This window comes from Phalacrocorax carbo, chromosome 6 (genome assembly GCF_963921805.1).
Source record: "Phalacrocorax carbo chromosome 6, bPhaCar2.1, whole genome shotgun sequence".
NCBI lineage: Eukaryota > Metazoa > Chordata > Aves > Suliformes > Phalacrocoracidae > Phalacrocorax > Phalacrocorax carbo.
Genome location: NC_087518.1, coordinates 57,188,636 through 57,206,094, shown reverse-complemented (window position 1 = coordinate 57,206,094; position 17,459 = coordinate 57,188,636). Strand labels below are relative to the sequence as shown.

Genomic DNA, 17,459 nt, shown 5'->3' with positions numbered 1-17,459 from the left:
AGCTGAACTTTTAACGTACTGGAGTGGGCAGCGAAAATGGACATGCATGTGTGTCATATCTCCTCCTGCCAACGCAGGAATTCCATCCACAAACTTATTTGGCATTTTCTGAATTTAATTTGGAAAATTTAGTCTTCTTTTGAGACACACTTTGGGGAAAAATTCTTAAGATCCCGTTACACAAATAAAAATGTGAGGACTGGTAAATAGCAGAGAAATTACTATTTTTGTATGTTTGACAGTCTGAGGCTGCTTTGAAAAAAGCCTTAAATTTTTGAATTGATAGCAAAAATTAGCACTGAAACGGATCTAGGTTCTGGGGTTGGTTTGTTCATTTGTTATTTTAAACACTTTCAAATAAACACGGAGTTATTGTTTTCTTCAAGGTAACATCTGTAATTTTCTGTTCCACGTAAATATATGAACAACTTCATCCTAATGGTCTAGAATTATTTCTTGAATATATACAGTATGTACTTTTTAAAAAATGTATATTTTAATATTCTTGCCAAACACTACATATGGGTATGCACGGTATCCATGCCTTTTAGAAATTAATACACTCATTTCGAATTACTGCTAGGGACTAAACCAAGGTTTTTTTGAGAGAAATTCGTATCACCAGACTTGGCTCAGTTTGACTTGATTGATTTCTCTGTAGTTACATTATGCTCAAGTTTGGTGCAAGCAGTTGTTTTACTGCTCTGAAACGCTTCAAGTCCAACATAACTTACTGAAGAGAGAGAACTATTTAAGATAAAGCTAAGGTCATGCAAATGTGTGGTGAATTTGCCTCTATGTACTAGTAATACAGGAATTAGTAATCTCTTCACAAGAGAGAAACACTCTCCCCCTTTCCCAAATAAAACATAACCAGTAAGGTATCTGAAGTGTGCGTTAAAGCAAACACCTAAAATAAAGCACTTCTGCTGCTACAGAAAGTATACTGCAGCAGTATACTGGGGCTGTCACCCCAGTATAAATAGTTTTATTGTTCCTTTTCTCACATAAAAGACTTACCTAGTTTTGTCTAACATTCTGAGCAGAATATTACACATATAGCTCAACATGTTGGAAAAGATACTGCTACTCTTATCCAAGCTACAGGATATGATATTTAATTTGGTAGAAGAGATTTTCAAAGGTAAAAAGGTCAGTCAACAGACATGAGTCACAGTCGTGCCTTATGACTTTGATAACTCCCCCTCAAACACAATGCACACTGTACAAAGGTGACAGTTTCTTAGGCATGCATCCAAAAAATATACTTACCTTAAAGTTGACATTTTAACATAGCTATACATTTTCAACAGCTGTAATGTTAACATTAAGATAAACATGTGTGGTGAAATTCCTGCTTGTGAAGAAGTTTTAATCACTATGCAGAAATATTAAAATAAAACCCCAAGGAACTCAAACCCCAGTTATTAATACTTAACGACAAACAGGTCCACTCCCATTTGTAAGGTGGTTTTCTTCTATAGTAATAAAAATGAATTAGATAATAGCTACTGTTACCTAATCAAAAGGTATTATTTTCTATCTCAGATAATGCAACAGGTTGACCTTTCTGTTCATCCACAGATCACAATATCGGCTATTGCCACATCTGTAAGTGGTGCTACATAGAGTGTTACGCATTCTAACTAAACTCCAGGAGAATGCTACAAAAACAAGTAAGTACAATTTGGGACTTCTCTGTTCTTCCACTGCAAGTTAAAATCTTAAATCACTGAAATGACATAAAAGAAATTTTCAGGTAGCAAACAGGAATTTCACTATAATACATACAAGTGCCAGGACACTGTTAAAGAACAACACACTGGTTTCTCTAATCTGAAAAGCACAAAGTGATCCATGTACGAGAATCTCCGCTTCTGGGATGGATAATTATGTTTTTGGGGAAAAAAATATAAATCTCTGTTTCTGGGAATTCCACTTTCAGCACAGACAACTAATACGTTAGCCCATTTAACTTTACTATATTTTACAGGAGCTATTTTTAGCCATTGCAAGACTAATGGAAGAGCTGAGTCTACATTCCACTCTAATTAAGCCATCGTCTTCAGCAGCCAACTATTTTGCACATTATAAATGCAGCAATACATATCAGAGATACTACTAACATCTGTTTTATGAGGCAACAGGCCAAGTGGCTAAATGCTAGATCTTGGTGAAGGAACCAGATTTTTTTTTTTTTTGCTTTCTAGGACTGTGCAAGGGTGCCTTCACCACAGGTTATGGGTTCCCCAGCTTGGTAGCTGAATCTGTTACTGCAGGAAAGGGATGTATGTTTGTATTTGTACCAAGGAGCTATTTCTTTATAGTCTACAAGAGAGACCTCTCTCACAGTAGTTTTGGCTATTATATCTGAAGTTAGTTAAGTTCATACCCTACACCCCAACCATCTGGAAATGCTGCTCCTGTTTTCGCCTCCAGCAGTAAAAGAAGGATGGAAAAGCCACCTTAAATCCCTTCCTCATCTTTACAGGTGGTCAGTAGAAAAGATCACTTTTCACTGTTGTGGATCAGTATTGCCACACCCAAAATTCCGCTTGCAGAGATGCAGGCAACTCATTCCATGCCTTTCCAGTAAAAGTTTATGGATGAACACAGAGTTATTTATAGAAGCATTACTTCACATCCCCATTTGTCTGAGACTTTTACAGAGCATCACTGATGCATGCTGTGATACATTTGAATAGTGTTTTTGCAACCCTTCTTTCTCTGCCCCTTAAAACATGGTAGGAAACTTCTCACTGGGCCTTACTGCCCATTTGCTATTTAAGAATTCCCTAGGTATTCGAGAAGTCATGAAGAAACAGAGCCTGTCTTAACCTATAACACAAGCAAAAAGAAAAATTCCTGACTTAATGGCTTGATATGCAATAGCGATAAAAAAGAGGCCGGTGGTTTCACTTACTGATTTTGTGGACTACAAAAAATTCTTGATGCATCTACATTTCAAAATACAAATCTGCCTGAAGTTTTGGTTTTAAAAACTTCCTACATTTTCTTAGTTATTTTACGAGCTCTGATCCCCCACTGACATGTGGTAGAGTAATCCAAATCTACCTTCTTACAACCCAAAAACGAACCTCTGACATTTATATGAAGTTGAGAGTGAGAAGAGCTGAAAAAGCCTAGGATTTTAGCTCAACGATTTCTTAATGCTCATTTAGTAAGTTTTACTCTTTATGTTCTCTCTCAGTACCATCTCCCAAGTAAGCTGTTTCCTGTTTTGCATACATACTTGTGTAGGACTCTTCCATCTAGCTCTAGTTACCAGCACAGTTTCAATATCAGCTAAATTGAAAATGGGAAGCATCAGTTTCAAAATAACCAATAACCAATGAGCCCTGTAACATAACAGAAATAAAGCAGCATAAACCATCAGCTTTTCAATGCATCATGTATAGATGGGCCTATAAAAGTAGATCTTAAAGGATATGCTATAGACCCAAGTTTACATAAGAACAGTAGAAAGTTTGCACCTTACAACTGCATTAAACTAGGGGAATGCTATGTTGCTTTTTACACCGCTGAGTATTCAGAAAGCCCACAATGAGGCATACTTGTTAGTGCTTTCAAAGTCCTTCCTTTTTCAGAGTGGGTAAGATTACACATGCATTCTATGTGTTTTCCAGCACCAGTCATGTGAATGGAAACTTGAACGTGGTATTTAACCTCTGTTTATCCTAAATTGATCCATTTTTTTAATGTTAAAAGCCTCACCCTATTTTATAGGGCATATATACACAATAGCTTTCACACACACAATTTAAAAAAAAAGTTCTAGGAATATTTGTTGCCAATATTCCAGTGTAACTGACTCTGATATGTTCATAACTTTCAAGACATTCTTCAAGGCTAGAAGTTTTCCACTTCATTCCAGTTCAGAAGCATTTTAGTTAGCAGCCTGAGAAAAACCTTTAGTAATCGAAACTGTAGCATGAAAAATATGTTAAAAGAAGAAGTAGAATATTCTGCTTTATTAATAACCATGAGCTAAAAAAATACTCTAGATATGACATTCAGCAAAACCTTCATGAAGAAGTCCTTTAAGCTAAAGAAAGAAATCACTGCAGTCAGAAGCTATTTATGGTTGAAGTTTAACCTGTTGCATTCCCAGGAGTACCTACCATGTATTCCTCTATAATGAGCTACCTAATCTAAAGCATGTCATCTTTAGGAGAGAAAAAATATACAAACTAACTTTTGACTGAAACATGCTAGCAGGAGGACTTCTACTTGATCAAAGAGACCAGCATATTCTGACAGAAACTTAAGTTTTAGGAGGTGGTGGCTATTTCCCAGCGGTATTTGAAAGGGGGCAGGGTTGGTTTGTATGTGTGGGTGTGTGTTTTTTAAGGCTCTCTCAAGCATTCTATTAAAGATGTCAAGAGACACAGGAGAAAAATAAAAAGTCATCTCTAAAATAAAAAAGAAAGTAAGCCACACAAAAATAAAGTTCAGTCTCAATCTGTCTACACCATCTTCCAAAATAAGATACTATATTTAGCTCAGGCTAGCATCCTCTCAACTGTATGTTTCTCTGACCTCTCTGAGCATTACTGGTTTCTTTTTCACACCCTTCCCACTGTTTTACCTAGCCAGGATGCAATGAACTGGCATTATTGCAAACATTCTGGGGTACAGCCAATGCTTCTGCCTAGACACAGGTTCTCCCCGTTTTCTGAAGATGCCAGAACCACAGCCAGCCCATCCCTTCTCCTTTTGCTAACCCTGAGGGAGGCAGTGGCACATCTGATCATTCCCAGTATGTGCCACCAAAATGGTCATTGCTCAGTAGACGTACTTGACTACGTACTAAGCTTCAAGTATATTCACTGCAGTAAGGAAACCCTTAAATACTTCAGGACAGCAGACAGATGATTTTATAACAGTGGAAAAATTAATACAAGTAATCACAAACATCTTCATTTTCAACATACATGGTTGGCAAAGTGCAAGACAGAAATTAGTGAAGGAAGTCTGCAGAGAATATTACAGCTAGATGGAAGTCAAGAAGAAAATAAATCAACAGCATAGTTTAGAAATTTAGAATACGGATACCTGTAGTTAAGTTTTAAAAATCTGTTTACTTCCAGTACTGTATAGACCTTAAATTGACAGTAAATTAATTCAAGTAAATGCAACAGACAGGAGGGCAGGCAAATGCTAAAGAAATTAAATGTTACTTTTGAGCCCATAAAACAGTATTGCCTATTATAGAAAGGAAAGAGCTACAAAAATGGGAGACCACTCACAGAACTTGTATCTCCCTTGCTTTTCTTTCATACCCAAGGTCATCTGGTTCAAGAATCAAATTGGAGTTAAAGAAACCAATTCCCATGTGTACAGCAGCCGCTGCCCTGACTATGTCACTGAGTTACTCCCATCAAAAAGAAACACTTCAAAAAAGAACACTTTAATATTGGTGCTGGTTCCTAACCTGAAAAATAGAAGACAATACTACTCTACAGCAGACAGATGTTCTTTCTCCTCCTGCACTTAAGAAACTACTAAGGATTTTTAAAATTCTGTTAGAATTAAAGCTTGAGAATACATTCACTGGCACTCTTGTACAGAATCCTAATATAGGTGAACACCAATTCCTAAAGCATTTAGATTAACAATCATAAGTTGTTTCTGTGTTTTGCAGTATGTTACAACGAAAGGCAGAATTCAAGGAAGGCGTTTGCCCCCAAAACAGAAATGAGCTGCTGCTGAATGCCACGTGCTTTGCCATAGATACTCATTTTATTTGAAAAGTGCACATACAAAATGAAAAAAGTCAGATTTAGATACCAGTCTGTGAAGTGGCTTATGTGATGAGGAACTGTATTTGAGCCAACTTGATAAAGATGAGTCGTTAAAACTGATGACATTTTTCCTCCCATACTTGACAAATACTTAGTTTGACTCAGATTAACTGGTATAAATAAAGGTGTAGAGAACAACAATTAGAAACCCTCTCAAATAAGTGATTTTGTTCTAATATTAAAGTACTACCTGTTTTACATTTCAAAATATCACATTTCCATCTCTTCAGGAGAGGAGAGACTGAAGACAAATCCTAGCAATTTGTAGAAAAATCATTAAATAATGGGTTAAGTTTCAAGAATAAAATTTAAATAATCTTCCTGAGGATCTCTAATCATACAGATATTATAGATTGCAAATGATAACTTTTTAACATCCAGTCATTCTCAGCCTAAAACACCAGCTTCATACGAGCTTATAAATAAGCAATAAACAAACTCAAATATTGAAGAAAACATGCTTCCATTAAAGGAGATTGCCGAGTCCTAAATGGGCAGCAGTTCAAGAATGCTACACTAGTAGTCAGGCATGTACGATTTACAGTACTTTTACTTTTCTACTGCTGCCACTAAGTTTAGAACATGTCCTACAAAAAGGCCTTGCTGATCTTAAAATGTTCTGTAGATCTGTAGTATGCTTATTTTGGTACTTTTCAATACAAGCCTTTGAAACCCTGCCTTGAGTCTGACTCTGTCTTCTACAACCTTTTGCTAGCATCTAGTTTCCTGTATTCCCTCTCCCCACCCCATTACACCCGGGTAGTTCCCACGTGCTCCGGACAGGTTGTCAGTAGCACACACCCTTACAACTTTAGATGTTAGTAAGGTACTTTTGCCTTTTATTTTTAAGAAAATCTGACACTTCTTTGTCATCATTTGTCTTACAATTTTAGCCAACAAAATCTGAGAATCAGGAAAGAAATAATCTTGTCATGTCATATGCAGATCTGTCTATAAAAGGAACATCCTCTTAAAACACATTCCACTTAATTGTTTTGCAACATCTTCCTGTATAAATAAACACATGAAGTAGAACAGCAGTGGATGGTTTTACATATTAGGCTTGTAAAAAGCAAAAGGCCACACAGTCAATTTGCATTCCTCCTAAATTCTTAATAATAGCTTTGGAGGCTTTTGGACTTACGTTACTTAGAAATCCAAGTGATAAGATAACATGCATCACAACGATGAAAGAGGAATTTCACTCTCGTATCTAATAACCTAAGTGGCGTAAACAGTGTAAGCCCTAGAGCCTATCATAAAAGGGGTTATGTTCCTCTTACTGCAGAAGAGGAGAACTAAGCAAGTTTTTTCCATTTATCTAAGGACTGGCATAAAGTTTCTTGCCCACATTAAACAAACAAGCCAGTTGTTAGTAGAGAGCTTTGGAACATCTGGAATCACCAAAACCACTCTCCTTGTTTATTCTAAAGATAATCCTTCACCCCAACAGCGCAAATTTAAAAACAAAACAAAACAAACTTCCAATATTCTAATGGCATAGCTGAGTTATGATAACAACACACCCAGAGTTAGTAAATGGGTGGAAGGAGAAAGAATTGATAATTCTGAAAATTAATCCAATACCATGAGAACTTTGAAAACATTTAATCACTTTGTTACCTCAAATTTGTTATTTCTGCACCGTATTTTCAGGCCTTTTTCCCCCAAAATTTGGCTAGGCCTCTGAAACACAGCATCAGTCTCGTACACAGTAGTTCAAAGTCCTCTAAGTGGTGCTTTAACTGATGCTCATGTGACCATTAGGAGGCATTCTGTTGTTGCAAACGTTTAACTCATTGTTTGGGGCTTTTTCCTACTAAATATTCAAGTGGTTCACAGTTATGGAACTATTCAGCAACTGACAAATGTATTAATACCAAACTGTAATACCTCACACTATTATCTTTATGGACAGTAATTTTATATTATTATTGGCACCATAAGTTGTCTTCCCTCCAAAACACGATCCCATCTGTTTCAATTGTATGCTGACTTTTTCTTTCACTTAAGTTAGAGAAACAGCAAAAAGACTCAAGATGTTTCAAAACCACTCCTTGCCTCGAGTGTATAAAAGGTTTAAAAGCAACTTGTGAGCGCTAACAAATAAAGTTGTGGTCACATCCCCACATTCGCCTAGCACGCTACCACAAAACCATAACACTGTTCTCAACCTTCAACATCAAACTAAATGAAACTACATCTTCTGTCCATGCATCATGTCCAAAACAATTCTATTTTCAATGCTTTTTTCAGAGAAGCAGTTTTTTTTCGGGTCACAGGCAGCATATTGTGAGACCTTGCACTCGGAGAATGCGAAGCTAGAAAATTGCCATACACAGTGCAGGGACTGTTCATTATCTGTATATTCATCTGCAGCAGAACTGGGCTCTCTTCACAGTCCCTAGCTCTAAGCCACACACAGGAGAGTAAATCTCAGCCTGTAATCTGATAAACATTTTACTGCATAAACCAGCATTGCAGGCAAAAAAAGCACCCTGAAGAACCGGCAGTCCTAACCTCCCCTAACACTTTGTTCCTGCCCCAGACCATTTGCTATCAGCTATGCCAGTACAAACCTTTATATGGCCACACAGTGAACCGGACTGTGAATGTGATCTGGCTGAAAACTGATTTAGGGGGGAAAAACCCCCCAGCAAACCAAAACTAACAACAACAGCTGTTCACCTTAGAGCTGTCTGCAAAAGCAAAGCAACCCAACATGACACACGCCTGTTTTCAGCGGCCGTACCAGCGGATGAAGTCTGACACTTCCTTTGAACAACAGCCTCAAGTCAGTTCAGGCAAAGCTTCCGGTTCCAGCACACAGAGCGGTCAATGAACCAACTAGAACTTTTCTATCCTAGATCTACGTCACAAACCTGCCTTGTGTCTTAGTGATCTGCAACAAAAAGCCCAGACTGCGTATACTTTTTGACAGTTTTCAAAAACACGTGTGTTAAAGTTCCTTAGCTCATAAGCAAAGCATAGTGCCAGCAATATACTAAGCTGTATCATTAATATTATTTCCTGTTCAATTAGGTGGTTTGTGTTTGGGACTTTTTTAAGAAAAAAGACTTTTCTGCCTCTTTTAATCACCAACTCTCAGTTTCTCCTCAAAAGTTACATGAAGTTTATACATGAAAAAAATTTATATACATACATACAGATGGATAGAAAAATATTTTCAGAACAGCTAAGCACCACAATTATTTGCAAGTACTGTTTCCAAATCAGGTAAATAACAATTACACTTACTATTAGCTCTTGTTCCTTTTAATAGCCTATTTATTTCAATACTCTAACATATGTGAGCACACAGAAGGATGTTACATATGTACTTATGAAGTTTATGTGCATGTATTTTATTTTTAAATTTCATAAAGAAATTGTACATTACAGTGACCTTTAAGCCCTTTCAGTATTAACTTTTATGAGATAACAAAAAAAGGTGTATCAGCCCTTACATTCCAAGAGTTGAGCAATATTCTCCGGGTTGAAGGCCCAGCACTAAGAAAACTACTACTGTTGTAGTAATCCACGTGAGAATTTCTCCTTTCTGACATGATCTGCTTGCAAGCGTTTCTATCACACTGACAGACAGAGCCCCACGTTATCCCTGTGATTTATCTCAGAACTCTGATACAATCTATTAGCACCTTGGTATTGCAGACTTAATTATGCCTTCTCCTGGCTATAGATCTGCCACCTATTATACTTTGTGACACTCTAATAACAGTTGTGGAAAGTTAGTGGAAAGCTGTGCCCCTGGTTCTTCTCAACAGAAATAGCACTGGTTCTGCTACTTTCATTTTTCAGGTTAACACGTGCTTGTGTTTAATGGAAACTTAAAATCCATGAGCCCTGCTACCCTGTTGCAGGATAGTAAGTGTTTGAAAAAACCTCAGCAGAAAACCCAGTTTGCTTCAGCACCAGACAACCATACATAACATGACAGACATGAAACAGATACTATAAGCTTTTGATTAAAGCTCTCCAGTCTGTAGTTATTTAGAGAACAAGTCAGAAATTCTCTGTCATTTAAAAACCAATACATCTCCAGTGAAGAAAATCAGGCTTAAAGAAATCCACAGGAATTGGAGCCAGAAAAAAAACTAATTTAGTCATGTCCACATTAAGGTTTTTACCAACCTAGCCCAACTTCCCTGATTCACATAATGGGCCAGAGCAAACCCTCCCTGGGTCCTGCCATGTACCAACCTTTCTTTATAGCACCAAAAAAGAAAAGGAAAATTGGCATATATTAACCTTTTATAGCCCAGCCCTTCCCAGTCAATCATGTCTTATTTGGTACCTGATAGCTACCTAGATATCTATAATAAATAACAAAGGACAGATGTAGTGTCCTAGCAAAACTACACTTATGCTAACGTTCCTGTTTTTCCCCCTGGCCCAGGAGAAGCGACACTACGCTGACGAGAGCAGAGTCTTGCCACCATGGTGCATCCACTCCAGAAGCGCTCTGTACTTCTGTACAGTTCCTGTAGCAGCAAACAGGAACTACAGCCAAAGCAGGCATCATGTCGGTACACAGTATAGGAACCTGCATCTGTACCTAATATCAAGAAAAATAGGTGTGGCCTACTCTTAAAAAACCATCAGATCACCACTTCCTACAGCTGGTGGGCCCGCAGCTGAGCCAGAGTAACTGATCCTGTGAATTCTCTAACTCACCCTTTTTGTGAAGTTAAATCCATTAGCCTGAATAGATTGATTTCAGCCTCTTCTATTACCCACAATACAACAGCAGCAGAATTCCCAGCAGAGCTGGTCCATTTAGCTGAACACCAGCCTACAACTGCACGCTACTCTCCTGTTCATAGCACTGCCTGCTCACTGCAGAGCTCAGCTCCTCGCCAGCTGCCAGAAGTTGCGCCGGCAAAGTTGACGGATGCCACAGAACTGCATTAGTTTGACACGCGGTCACAGAATTCCTGAAGGTCTGGGAAAGCACGAAGCGCAGTGACAAAACCCACAGAGCAGAACTTTGCTCCGTAGGACGGACACCCAGACTGCCATGCGAGTAGTTCAGTTCACTGGTGAGCTGTCAAACATAGTAAGTAATCACTAACTGTAAAATGGCAGTCAGAAAAAAACCGGTGTGGACTTGTGTCATTGTGACACAATTCTATTGCTGCAGTTCAAATAAACAAACTAATCAGATATAATGTTACTATAAGGACAGGCCCAAAGGATTTTGTTACCCAATGGCACTACTAGTTTCTGTTTCAGCGTAGTACTTCCGAATTGTACCTCAAAGTAACAGAAGTCATGGACTGGATCCTAAAACATGAATATCCTTTCTTTAAAGAACAAAGGTTACCCCCCCACCCCCATCCCCCCCCCAAAAACCAAACCCAAAGAACTAGCAAAGAAGCTATTCTGCTTGGGCTGGGAATCGCAGACCAAACATTAATAATTACAGCTTCAAAGTACCATACAAATGCCTTGCCCATGCTACAGAGCAATGCCTCACGAGAGATGCTTCAGCTCACTCCTGAACCCATTCACTTACTGGATCCACACAGAGAAAACAAACAAAAAGCCTACCACCAACCAATTTGTACCAGTTGTACAAGTGGTTTCTAGAAAAAAGCAAACCCAAAAAGCGGACCGAGACCCTCGCGCTGCAGCACCACAAGGCTTTGTTCCTCTGATTCTAAGTAGAGGCCGTGTAACGTTTTAGTCTCCAATTCAGCAAAGCACTGAGACATTGACGAAGAGATTCTTAATCCCATGATTAAGCCCTTAAACCACTGTTTCCCAATGTAAAGGACATGTTTATCCAGTTATTCTACTACAGATTTTAGGTTCCATAGTAATGAATGAGCATTCATAATGTACAAAACTGTTCCAGCAGAGCTGTTACACATACTGTAACTAAATATACTTTTCTCTATAGCCATCGCTAATAATCTATCTTGTGTTAGAATAACAGATCTAGGCCTTAGAAAGATATCTGCTCTGATAAAATCCAGTCAAACATATACAAGTCTACATCATGTGTAAGTTCCCATATTAACAGGCAGACTGACAGAATTCAGAAGATGGAAAAAAAACCCAAACCAAAACAAAAGCAAAACCCCCATCTGTGCACCCACCTAAAGGTATTTTAAGGACTGTTTATGTTCCACTGAGAACAGGATGTATATTTTACTAATACAAATTTTGAACAGAGTACTGTTTAAAAAGTAATATATATCCACAAATGGAAAAAAAGGTGAAGTGCTTCCCTAAATTCACCAGCTCTGGAAGCGTTTGTAGGGACCTGAGAAGTCCCAGGCAGCTGTACACACATTTTCATGTTTAAACTGCAGTAGACTAGTAGAGATATTTTCACTTTAATGTGACATTTTTCTGAAGAAACAAGAGTAATTCAAAATTATTTGAGGCTAATCTGTCCTAGCTGAATAGTATTTGAAGGCAGTCTTACTGCTGAGTGTTCAGCCTAATTACAATGGCTGTTCAAAACAGATTAATTAGGTTACTCGTACCTTTTTACGGGGTCCTTAGGCACTTGACCACAGCTAATAATAAATACCCAGTACTTTTTATCTCTAAAAAAGCAAGCATCATTACCTCTATTCTAAAGCTGGGGAAACTGAGACATAAGTAAGCAAAGTCATCTGCCTAATGTCACCTCGCTGAGAGCAGAGCGGCCAGGAACGAAATGCAGGTCTTTGGAGTCCCGACTAGTAGTTTAACCCAACATGGCAGGGTACATTTGCTGATTTTATATACATTGGTACATAAAACAAAGTCTTGTAATCTAGGACTCAACTGTCCAACCTATATCATGCAAACTAACAAAAGACTGAGCATTTTTAAATCATATTCATTTTAAGAATACTCTCGCCCCAGATACAAAATGGAAAAATAAACTAAAAACTATACCGGATGTGCCATCGTGTAAGCATAATTTACATGTATTTCAGTTGTGGTACTGTTCATCACTGCTTTAAAGAAGTTACCATACACCCTTAAACATGATTCTGTCATGAATTTTATGCTTCAAGATTCCCAAGTACAGCATCTCAGAAAATTACATGACCAGGGCTTCACTGAAACAAAAGATCCATTAAAAAAAATCCCTTTATTCTGACCAATACAGAAATAAAAACATTTTTGCCAGTGTTTTGTAATTTTAGAAATATGTATTACGGCCGAGTTCCAAAAACTCATCCCAGGTAAAGCCTTTAACACTTCCATTTGAAGCAGATGAGGGTCTGTTACATGCTTATTTACTTTGGGGCATAGCCCAAGTTCTCTATCTTGACCAAACAATTTCATTCAAGCAAAACAAACCAAGTAATAAAGTAATATACTTTTTTTTTTTCCTGGCCCTAAACAGATATTGTTTTGGAGGCACAATTCTGAGTGAACTAAGAATTTTCCTGACATAAACCCCATAACATTAGCAAGAGAAGTCTAAAGTTTAAAACATTTATGTTACTGTCTTGAAAAGAAGCGATACAGAACACCCAGAAGTACAAAAGTGCAATCACTTTGCATACACAATAGCTTCATTTAAATACTCTTAATAATTTGTTACCCCAGCCATGACAACTTACTATGCTGACTGACGTCTGTCATCACTGGCAAGAAAGCGCACATCTTTGGAAATATACACAACCTCACAAAAAGTTGCCTTTTTTTAATAACAATAAAAAGATGACTTTTTAAATATAAAACTTAAGGTTTTATTTAATGGATGCCTTAACAGCCTACTACATCATAAGTTAAAGGGTAATTTTATGAGGAAACAAAGTTGTTACTTGTACCAGGAAGCAAAGCGTTAAAGGCTGTGCGATTAACCTGAAAGCACTGGAGAGGCTAGTTTACCTGCCGGACAAAGTTCTAAAAGGATGCAAACTCAGAGGAGGACAGCAGAATTTTGGAAGGGAAGGCAACATCAGCAATAGTGGTTCTTACCCAAGCTCCTTCCCCCTCCTACAAAAGAGCCTGTACTGGAGATAAAAAGGAGGTAAAAAGGTAAGCTGGCTTTATGCAATCTTTCAATCTTTGGTAATCAGGTAATTTTGCTGGTGAAGCTACAAAACAGAACTAAAAAAGAGGACTTGCTTACTGCCAAGTTTTATTTCGCACTATGCATTTGGTAACTACTGATGAATAAGTGTTGCAGTTTTCACCTTGAACAAACTTACCTGAAAACTTTCTTAGAAGCAAGAGATAACTTTCCACATCCTATTAACTATTTGTGAAATGTTTAAAGCAAGATAAGGAAGAATGGAGAAAAGATTTTGTAGGAAAGGCAGGACAAAAATGTCTAGTGGATGTTTGCTAGCAGAGGTTTTTAAGAAACTGCCCTATCAGATACCGAGGCACTTTTTTAAAGTATGAAACTGTCACTGTGAGAAGTGTGATCTAAGGCCTACTTAAGGCCTGTTTAATTAAACCCCATCCACATGCCACATCTATGTTTTACTGCTTTCTTCTTAGCAGTTAGTTATTTTGTCCTTTTGTTCTTCATGTTGTCTCAGAACCCACCTCACATCCTGTTAGTCAGTGGTTGTGAAAGTTTGCCAATCTTTATATCAGGAGAGTTGAATTGATTCACGACTACTGATCTACTTTTATTAACTGTTCAATTTGGATGAAATTTTGCATGAAATTAACTACTTGTGGCACGTTGGAGCGTCCAGGGTTGTCATAACCAAGTCCATGCAGAACGTACAATACCAATAAGCAATGTGATATATTGATCACTGACTGATTGGCACTTTAGATCCACTTCAGGATCAAGCTTGGGGTTAACGCTGGGTTTAGTTTTCAGTAGGTTTTCACGAGTATTAGCAAGATACCTAAACCATACCAGAGCAAGCCAGCTATGTGACGCTTTCGACCTTTACTGTAGCCATGCATTCTATGACTTCCTCATCTCTCTGCACAAGATTGCAATGTGCAAGTAAAAGGCCGTTTTATATATAAGCACTTTCTAAGTCAGGGTTCCTTAGATTGAGGAAGTTTCCTCCTGAGGAAACACGAGTGAAATGGCGTATCTTGCACTTCACTGTAGTTCCCTTTACCTTGGGAACATGCCACTAAACTAGTTTTTATGCACAGGTATATGAAGAGTAATTTGAAGGATTCCCAAGAAAAATGATACTGATGCCTTCACATTCCACTGCGAACAAAGCACCCCCCCACCTTTAAAGTGGTTCTTCCTAATATGGAAGTTCCTCTTAAAAATGCCTAAAAGTTAGCAGTTTACAAAGCTTAAACCTGACTGGGATTTCCATGTTAACTTTGTAACCTTTCTGCCTTGCCAGAAGAACTGTATTTAATCGATACAAAAGTTACCACATATAACAAAAGAGACAGTGCAACCAAAGGATCCAATCCACCCCTTTTTGCCCACTGTTTTTTTTTAAGTTAATATCACTAGCAGTCTCATCTTCCAAGGAAAAAAGAAAAACCCAAACCATGTAAAACCAATCCCTCCCCCCCCCAAGCCAAATCCCCTTCTAGTTTCTGTTTAAATTAATCCAAACCCCACTCTCAGTACTTCTACTGAAATTCTGCTTCCATTTGGCTTACCTGTAACGCTACCAGTTACTTATTCACACAGCTCACCACTTCAAACAGGTTTACCAGCTTATATATCATCATATCAAGTTTGTATTAACATAGCGATTCTTCCTAGACACTTACGAGCCACTGATTAAAGTTCAGCGATTTAGATGGATTCTTAGCCTTCAGCCATCTCATGTGCTACAATATTAAGTAGACTGCTACAACTCTTTTGCGCCTTCTTTTCCTTTGTTACTCAAGCAAGCGCATCACTAACATTTAAAATTAGAGAATTTAATAGCATTTGGAAAACAAAATTTCTCCTTTTTGAAGTGTGCCTTTCTAATTTCCATTCGAACGTTAAATTCAATGCCATCCATTTATGGACTTCTTTCTTTGGCTAACTGTCCAACTAAGAAACTAAGAGACACATTCTCTGCCTGGTTAACCATAAAAGCCTGCATGGATTTAGCAGTGTGTATTTAAAAGAAAAAAAAAAAAGGGGGGGGGGGGGGGGGGAGGAAAAAAAGTAAGCTTTCTTTTGGGCAAGGAAGCGGAAGAGCTAGCAGGTTGAGCTGACATTTAAAGATAAGAGCACAAAAGTGAAGCTCCCGAATTGCATCTAACCCTGCGGCTGACAAGCAGAAAAGTTAACAGTTGCACAGGCAACCAAAACTGGTCAAACTACAGGGATGGCAACAACCAACCCTTGGGTTTTCAGGACTTTTTACAGTGCTGGGTGGGGGGTTTGGAGTGACAAGAACCCTCGCCGTGTGACAAACAGCGTCGGTCGGACCATTTTCTTCTCTTCACCGGCTCCGAGCTCCAGGCCTGCATAAAGGAAGCTGCTGCGGCTCCGGCGCGGTGCGATGCGCGGGGGGGAGGCTCTGTGCTCCGCCGAGGCGGGCGGAGCGGCGGGGGTGGCTGCCCGGAGCCCCTCCGGCCGGGCCCCCCGAGGGCAGTGCCCGGGCGGCGGCGGGAGCGGGGGGCGCTCCCCAGCCGGCGGGGCCGCGGCCGGGGCCGCGGCAGGCCCTGCCGGAGGCTCGGCGGGGGGAAGGAGGGAGCCGAGAGCAGACAAAAGCGGGTCGCGGCCGGCAGCGGGGTGGGGCCGTGCCCGGGCGGCGGCGCCTCGGCTCCCGGGGGAGAGCGGCGGGAAGAGGCCTGGGGCGGGCAGGGGCTTCCGCCGCCTCCCGGGCCCGGCCGCGGGGTGGGGTGGGGTGGGCGCTCCGCTCCGCGCCGAGCGGCGGGCAGGGGGCGGCGGGGCGCGGCGGGGCCGGCAGCGGCAGCTCCTCCATCCTCCCGCCCGGCGGGGAGCGGGGCTGGGGCGGTGCCCGCTGGGACGCCACCGCTTACCTGGAGCTCGGTGAAGAGGATCTCCCTCTCGGCCGCGTTGGACGCCATTGCGCTGGGGTTTGAAGTCCGCACCTGGACGTTGCTGCTCTGCTGCTGCCGCCGCCGCCGCCGGCGGGGAGGGGAGCGAGGGAGGCGGGTCCGGGGCCGGGACTAAGGGCGCATCGGGGGGCGGGGGGAGCGCTCCCTGCTCAGGGGGGGGACTCTGCTGCCGCTGCCCCCCCTCCTCCTCCTCTCATGGGGGTCGCGGTGCGGTGCCGACCCCGCCGGGCCGCCCTGCGCTCCCCCGCCCAGGCGCGGCGCTCGGCCCTGGCAGCGATCGGCAGCGGCCGCCGCGGCTGCTCCTGCTGCTGCTGCTCCTCCGGCCGCCGCGGATGTCGCACCATTTGGCTGTCACCCTGTCGCAAAAGCGTCGTTGCTTTGCGGCTCCAGGAACACGTGACGGTGCGCATTAAGCGCGGGGGGGGGAGGAAAAGTGGGGCTGCCTGGAGGGCGGCCGGAGGCCTGACCACGCCCTCACACGGGCGAGGCGGCGCGAGCCTCTGGGCGCGGGATGGGCGCGAGGGCGTGCGCGCGCCTCGGTCCCCTCAGCCCCCTCAGGTCTCTCCAGTCCCCTCAGCCCCTCTCAGCTTCCCTCTCGGTCCCCCCTCAGGTCCTCTCGGTCCCCCCTCAGCTTCATCCTCAGGTCCTCTCGGTCTCCTCCCGCGCCAGCAGCGTTTCTCCCTTCCATAA

At 41.0% G+C, this 17,459-nt stretch overlaps 1 protein-coding gene across 1 annotated transcript in view; it reads right to left on the bottom strand.

Annotated features, from left to right (window-relative positions):
* Nucleotides 1–17,123, bottom strand: part of PKN2 (protein kinase N2) — a 56,544-nt gene extending 39,421 nt beyond the window's left edge. The window contains exon 1 of the mRNA XM_064455456.1: nucleotides 16,731–17,123. Within this exon, the coding sequence (XP_064311526.1) occupies nucleotides 16,731–16,778 (48 nt within the window). The 5' untranslated portion in view covers nucleotides 16,779–17,123. The remainder of the gene's footprint in view (nucleotides 1–16,730) is intronic.
* Nucleotides 17,124–17,459: the final 336 nt, after the last annotated feature.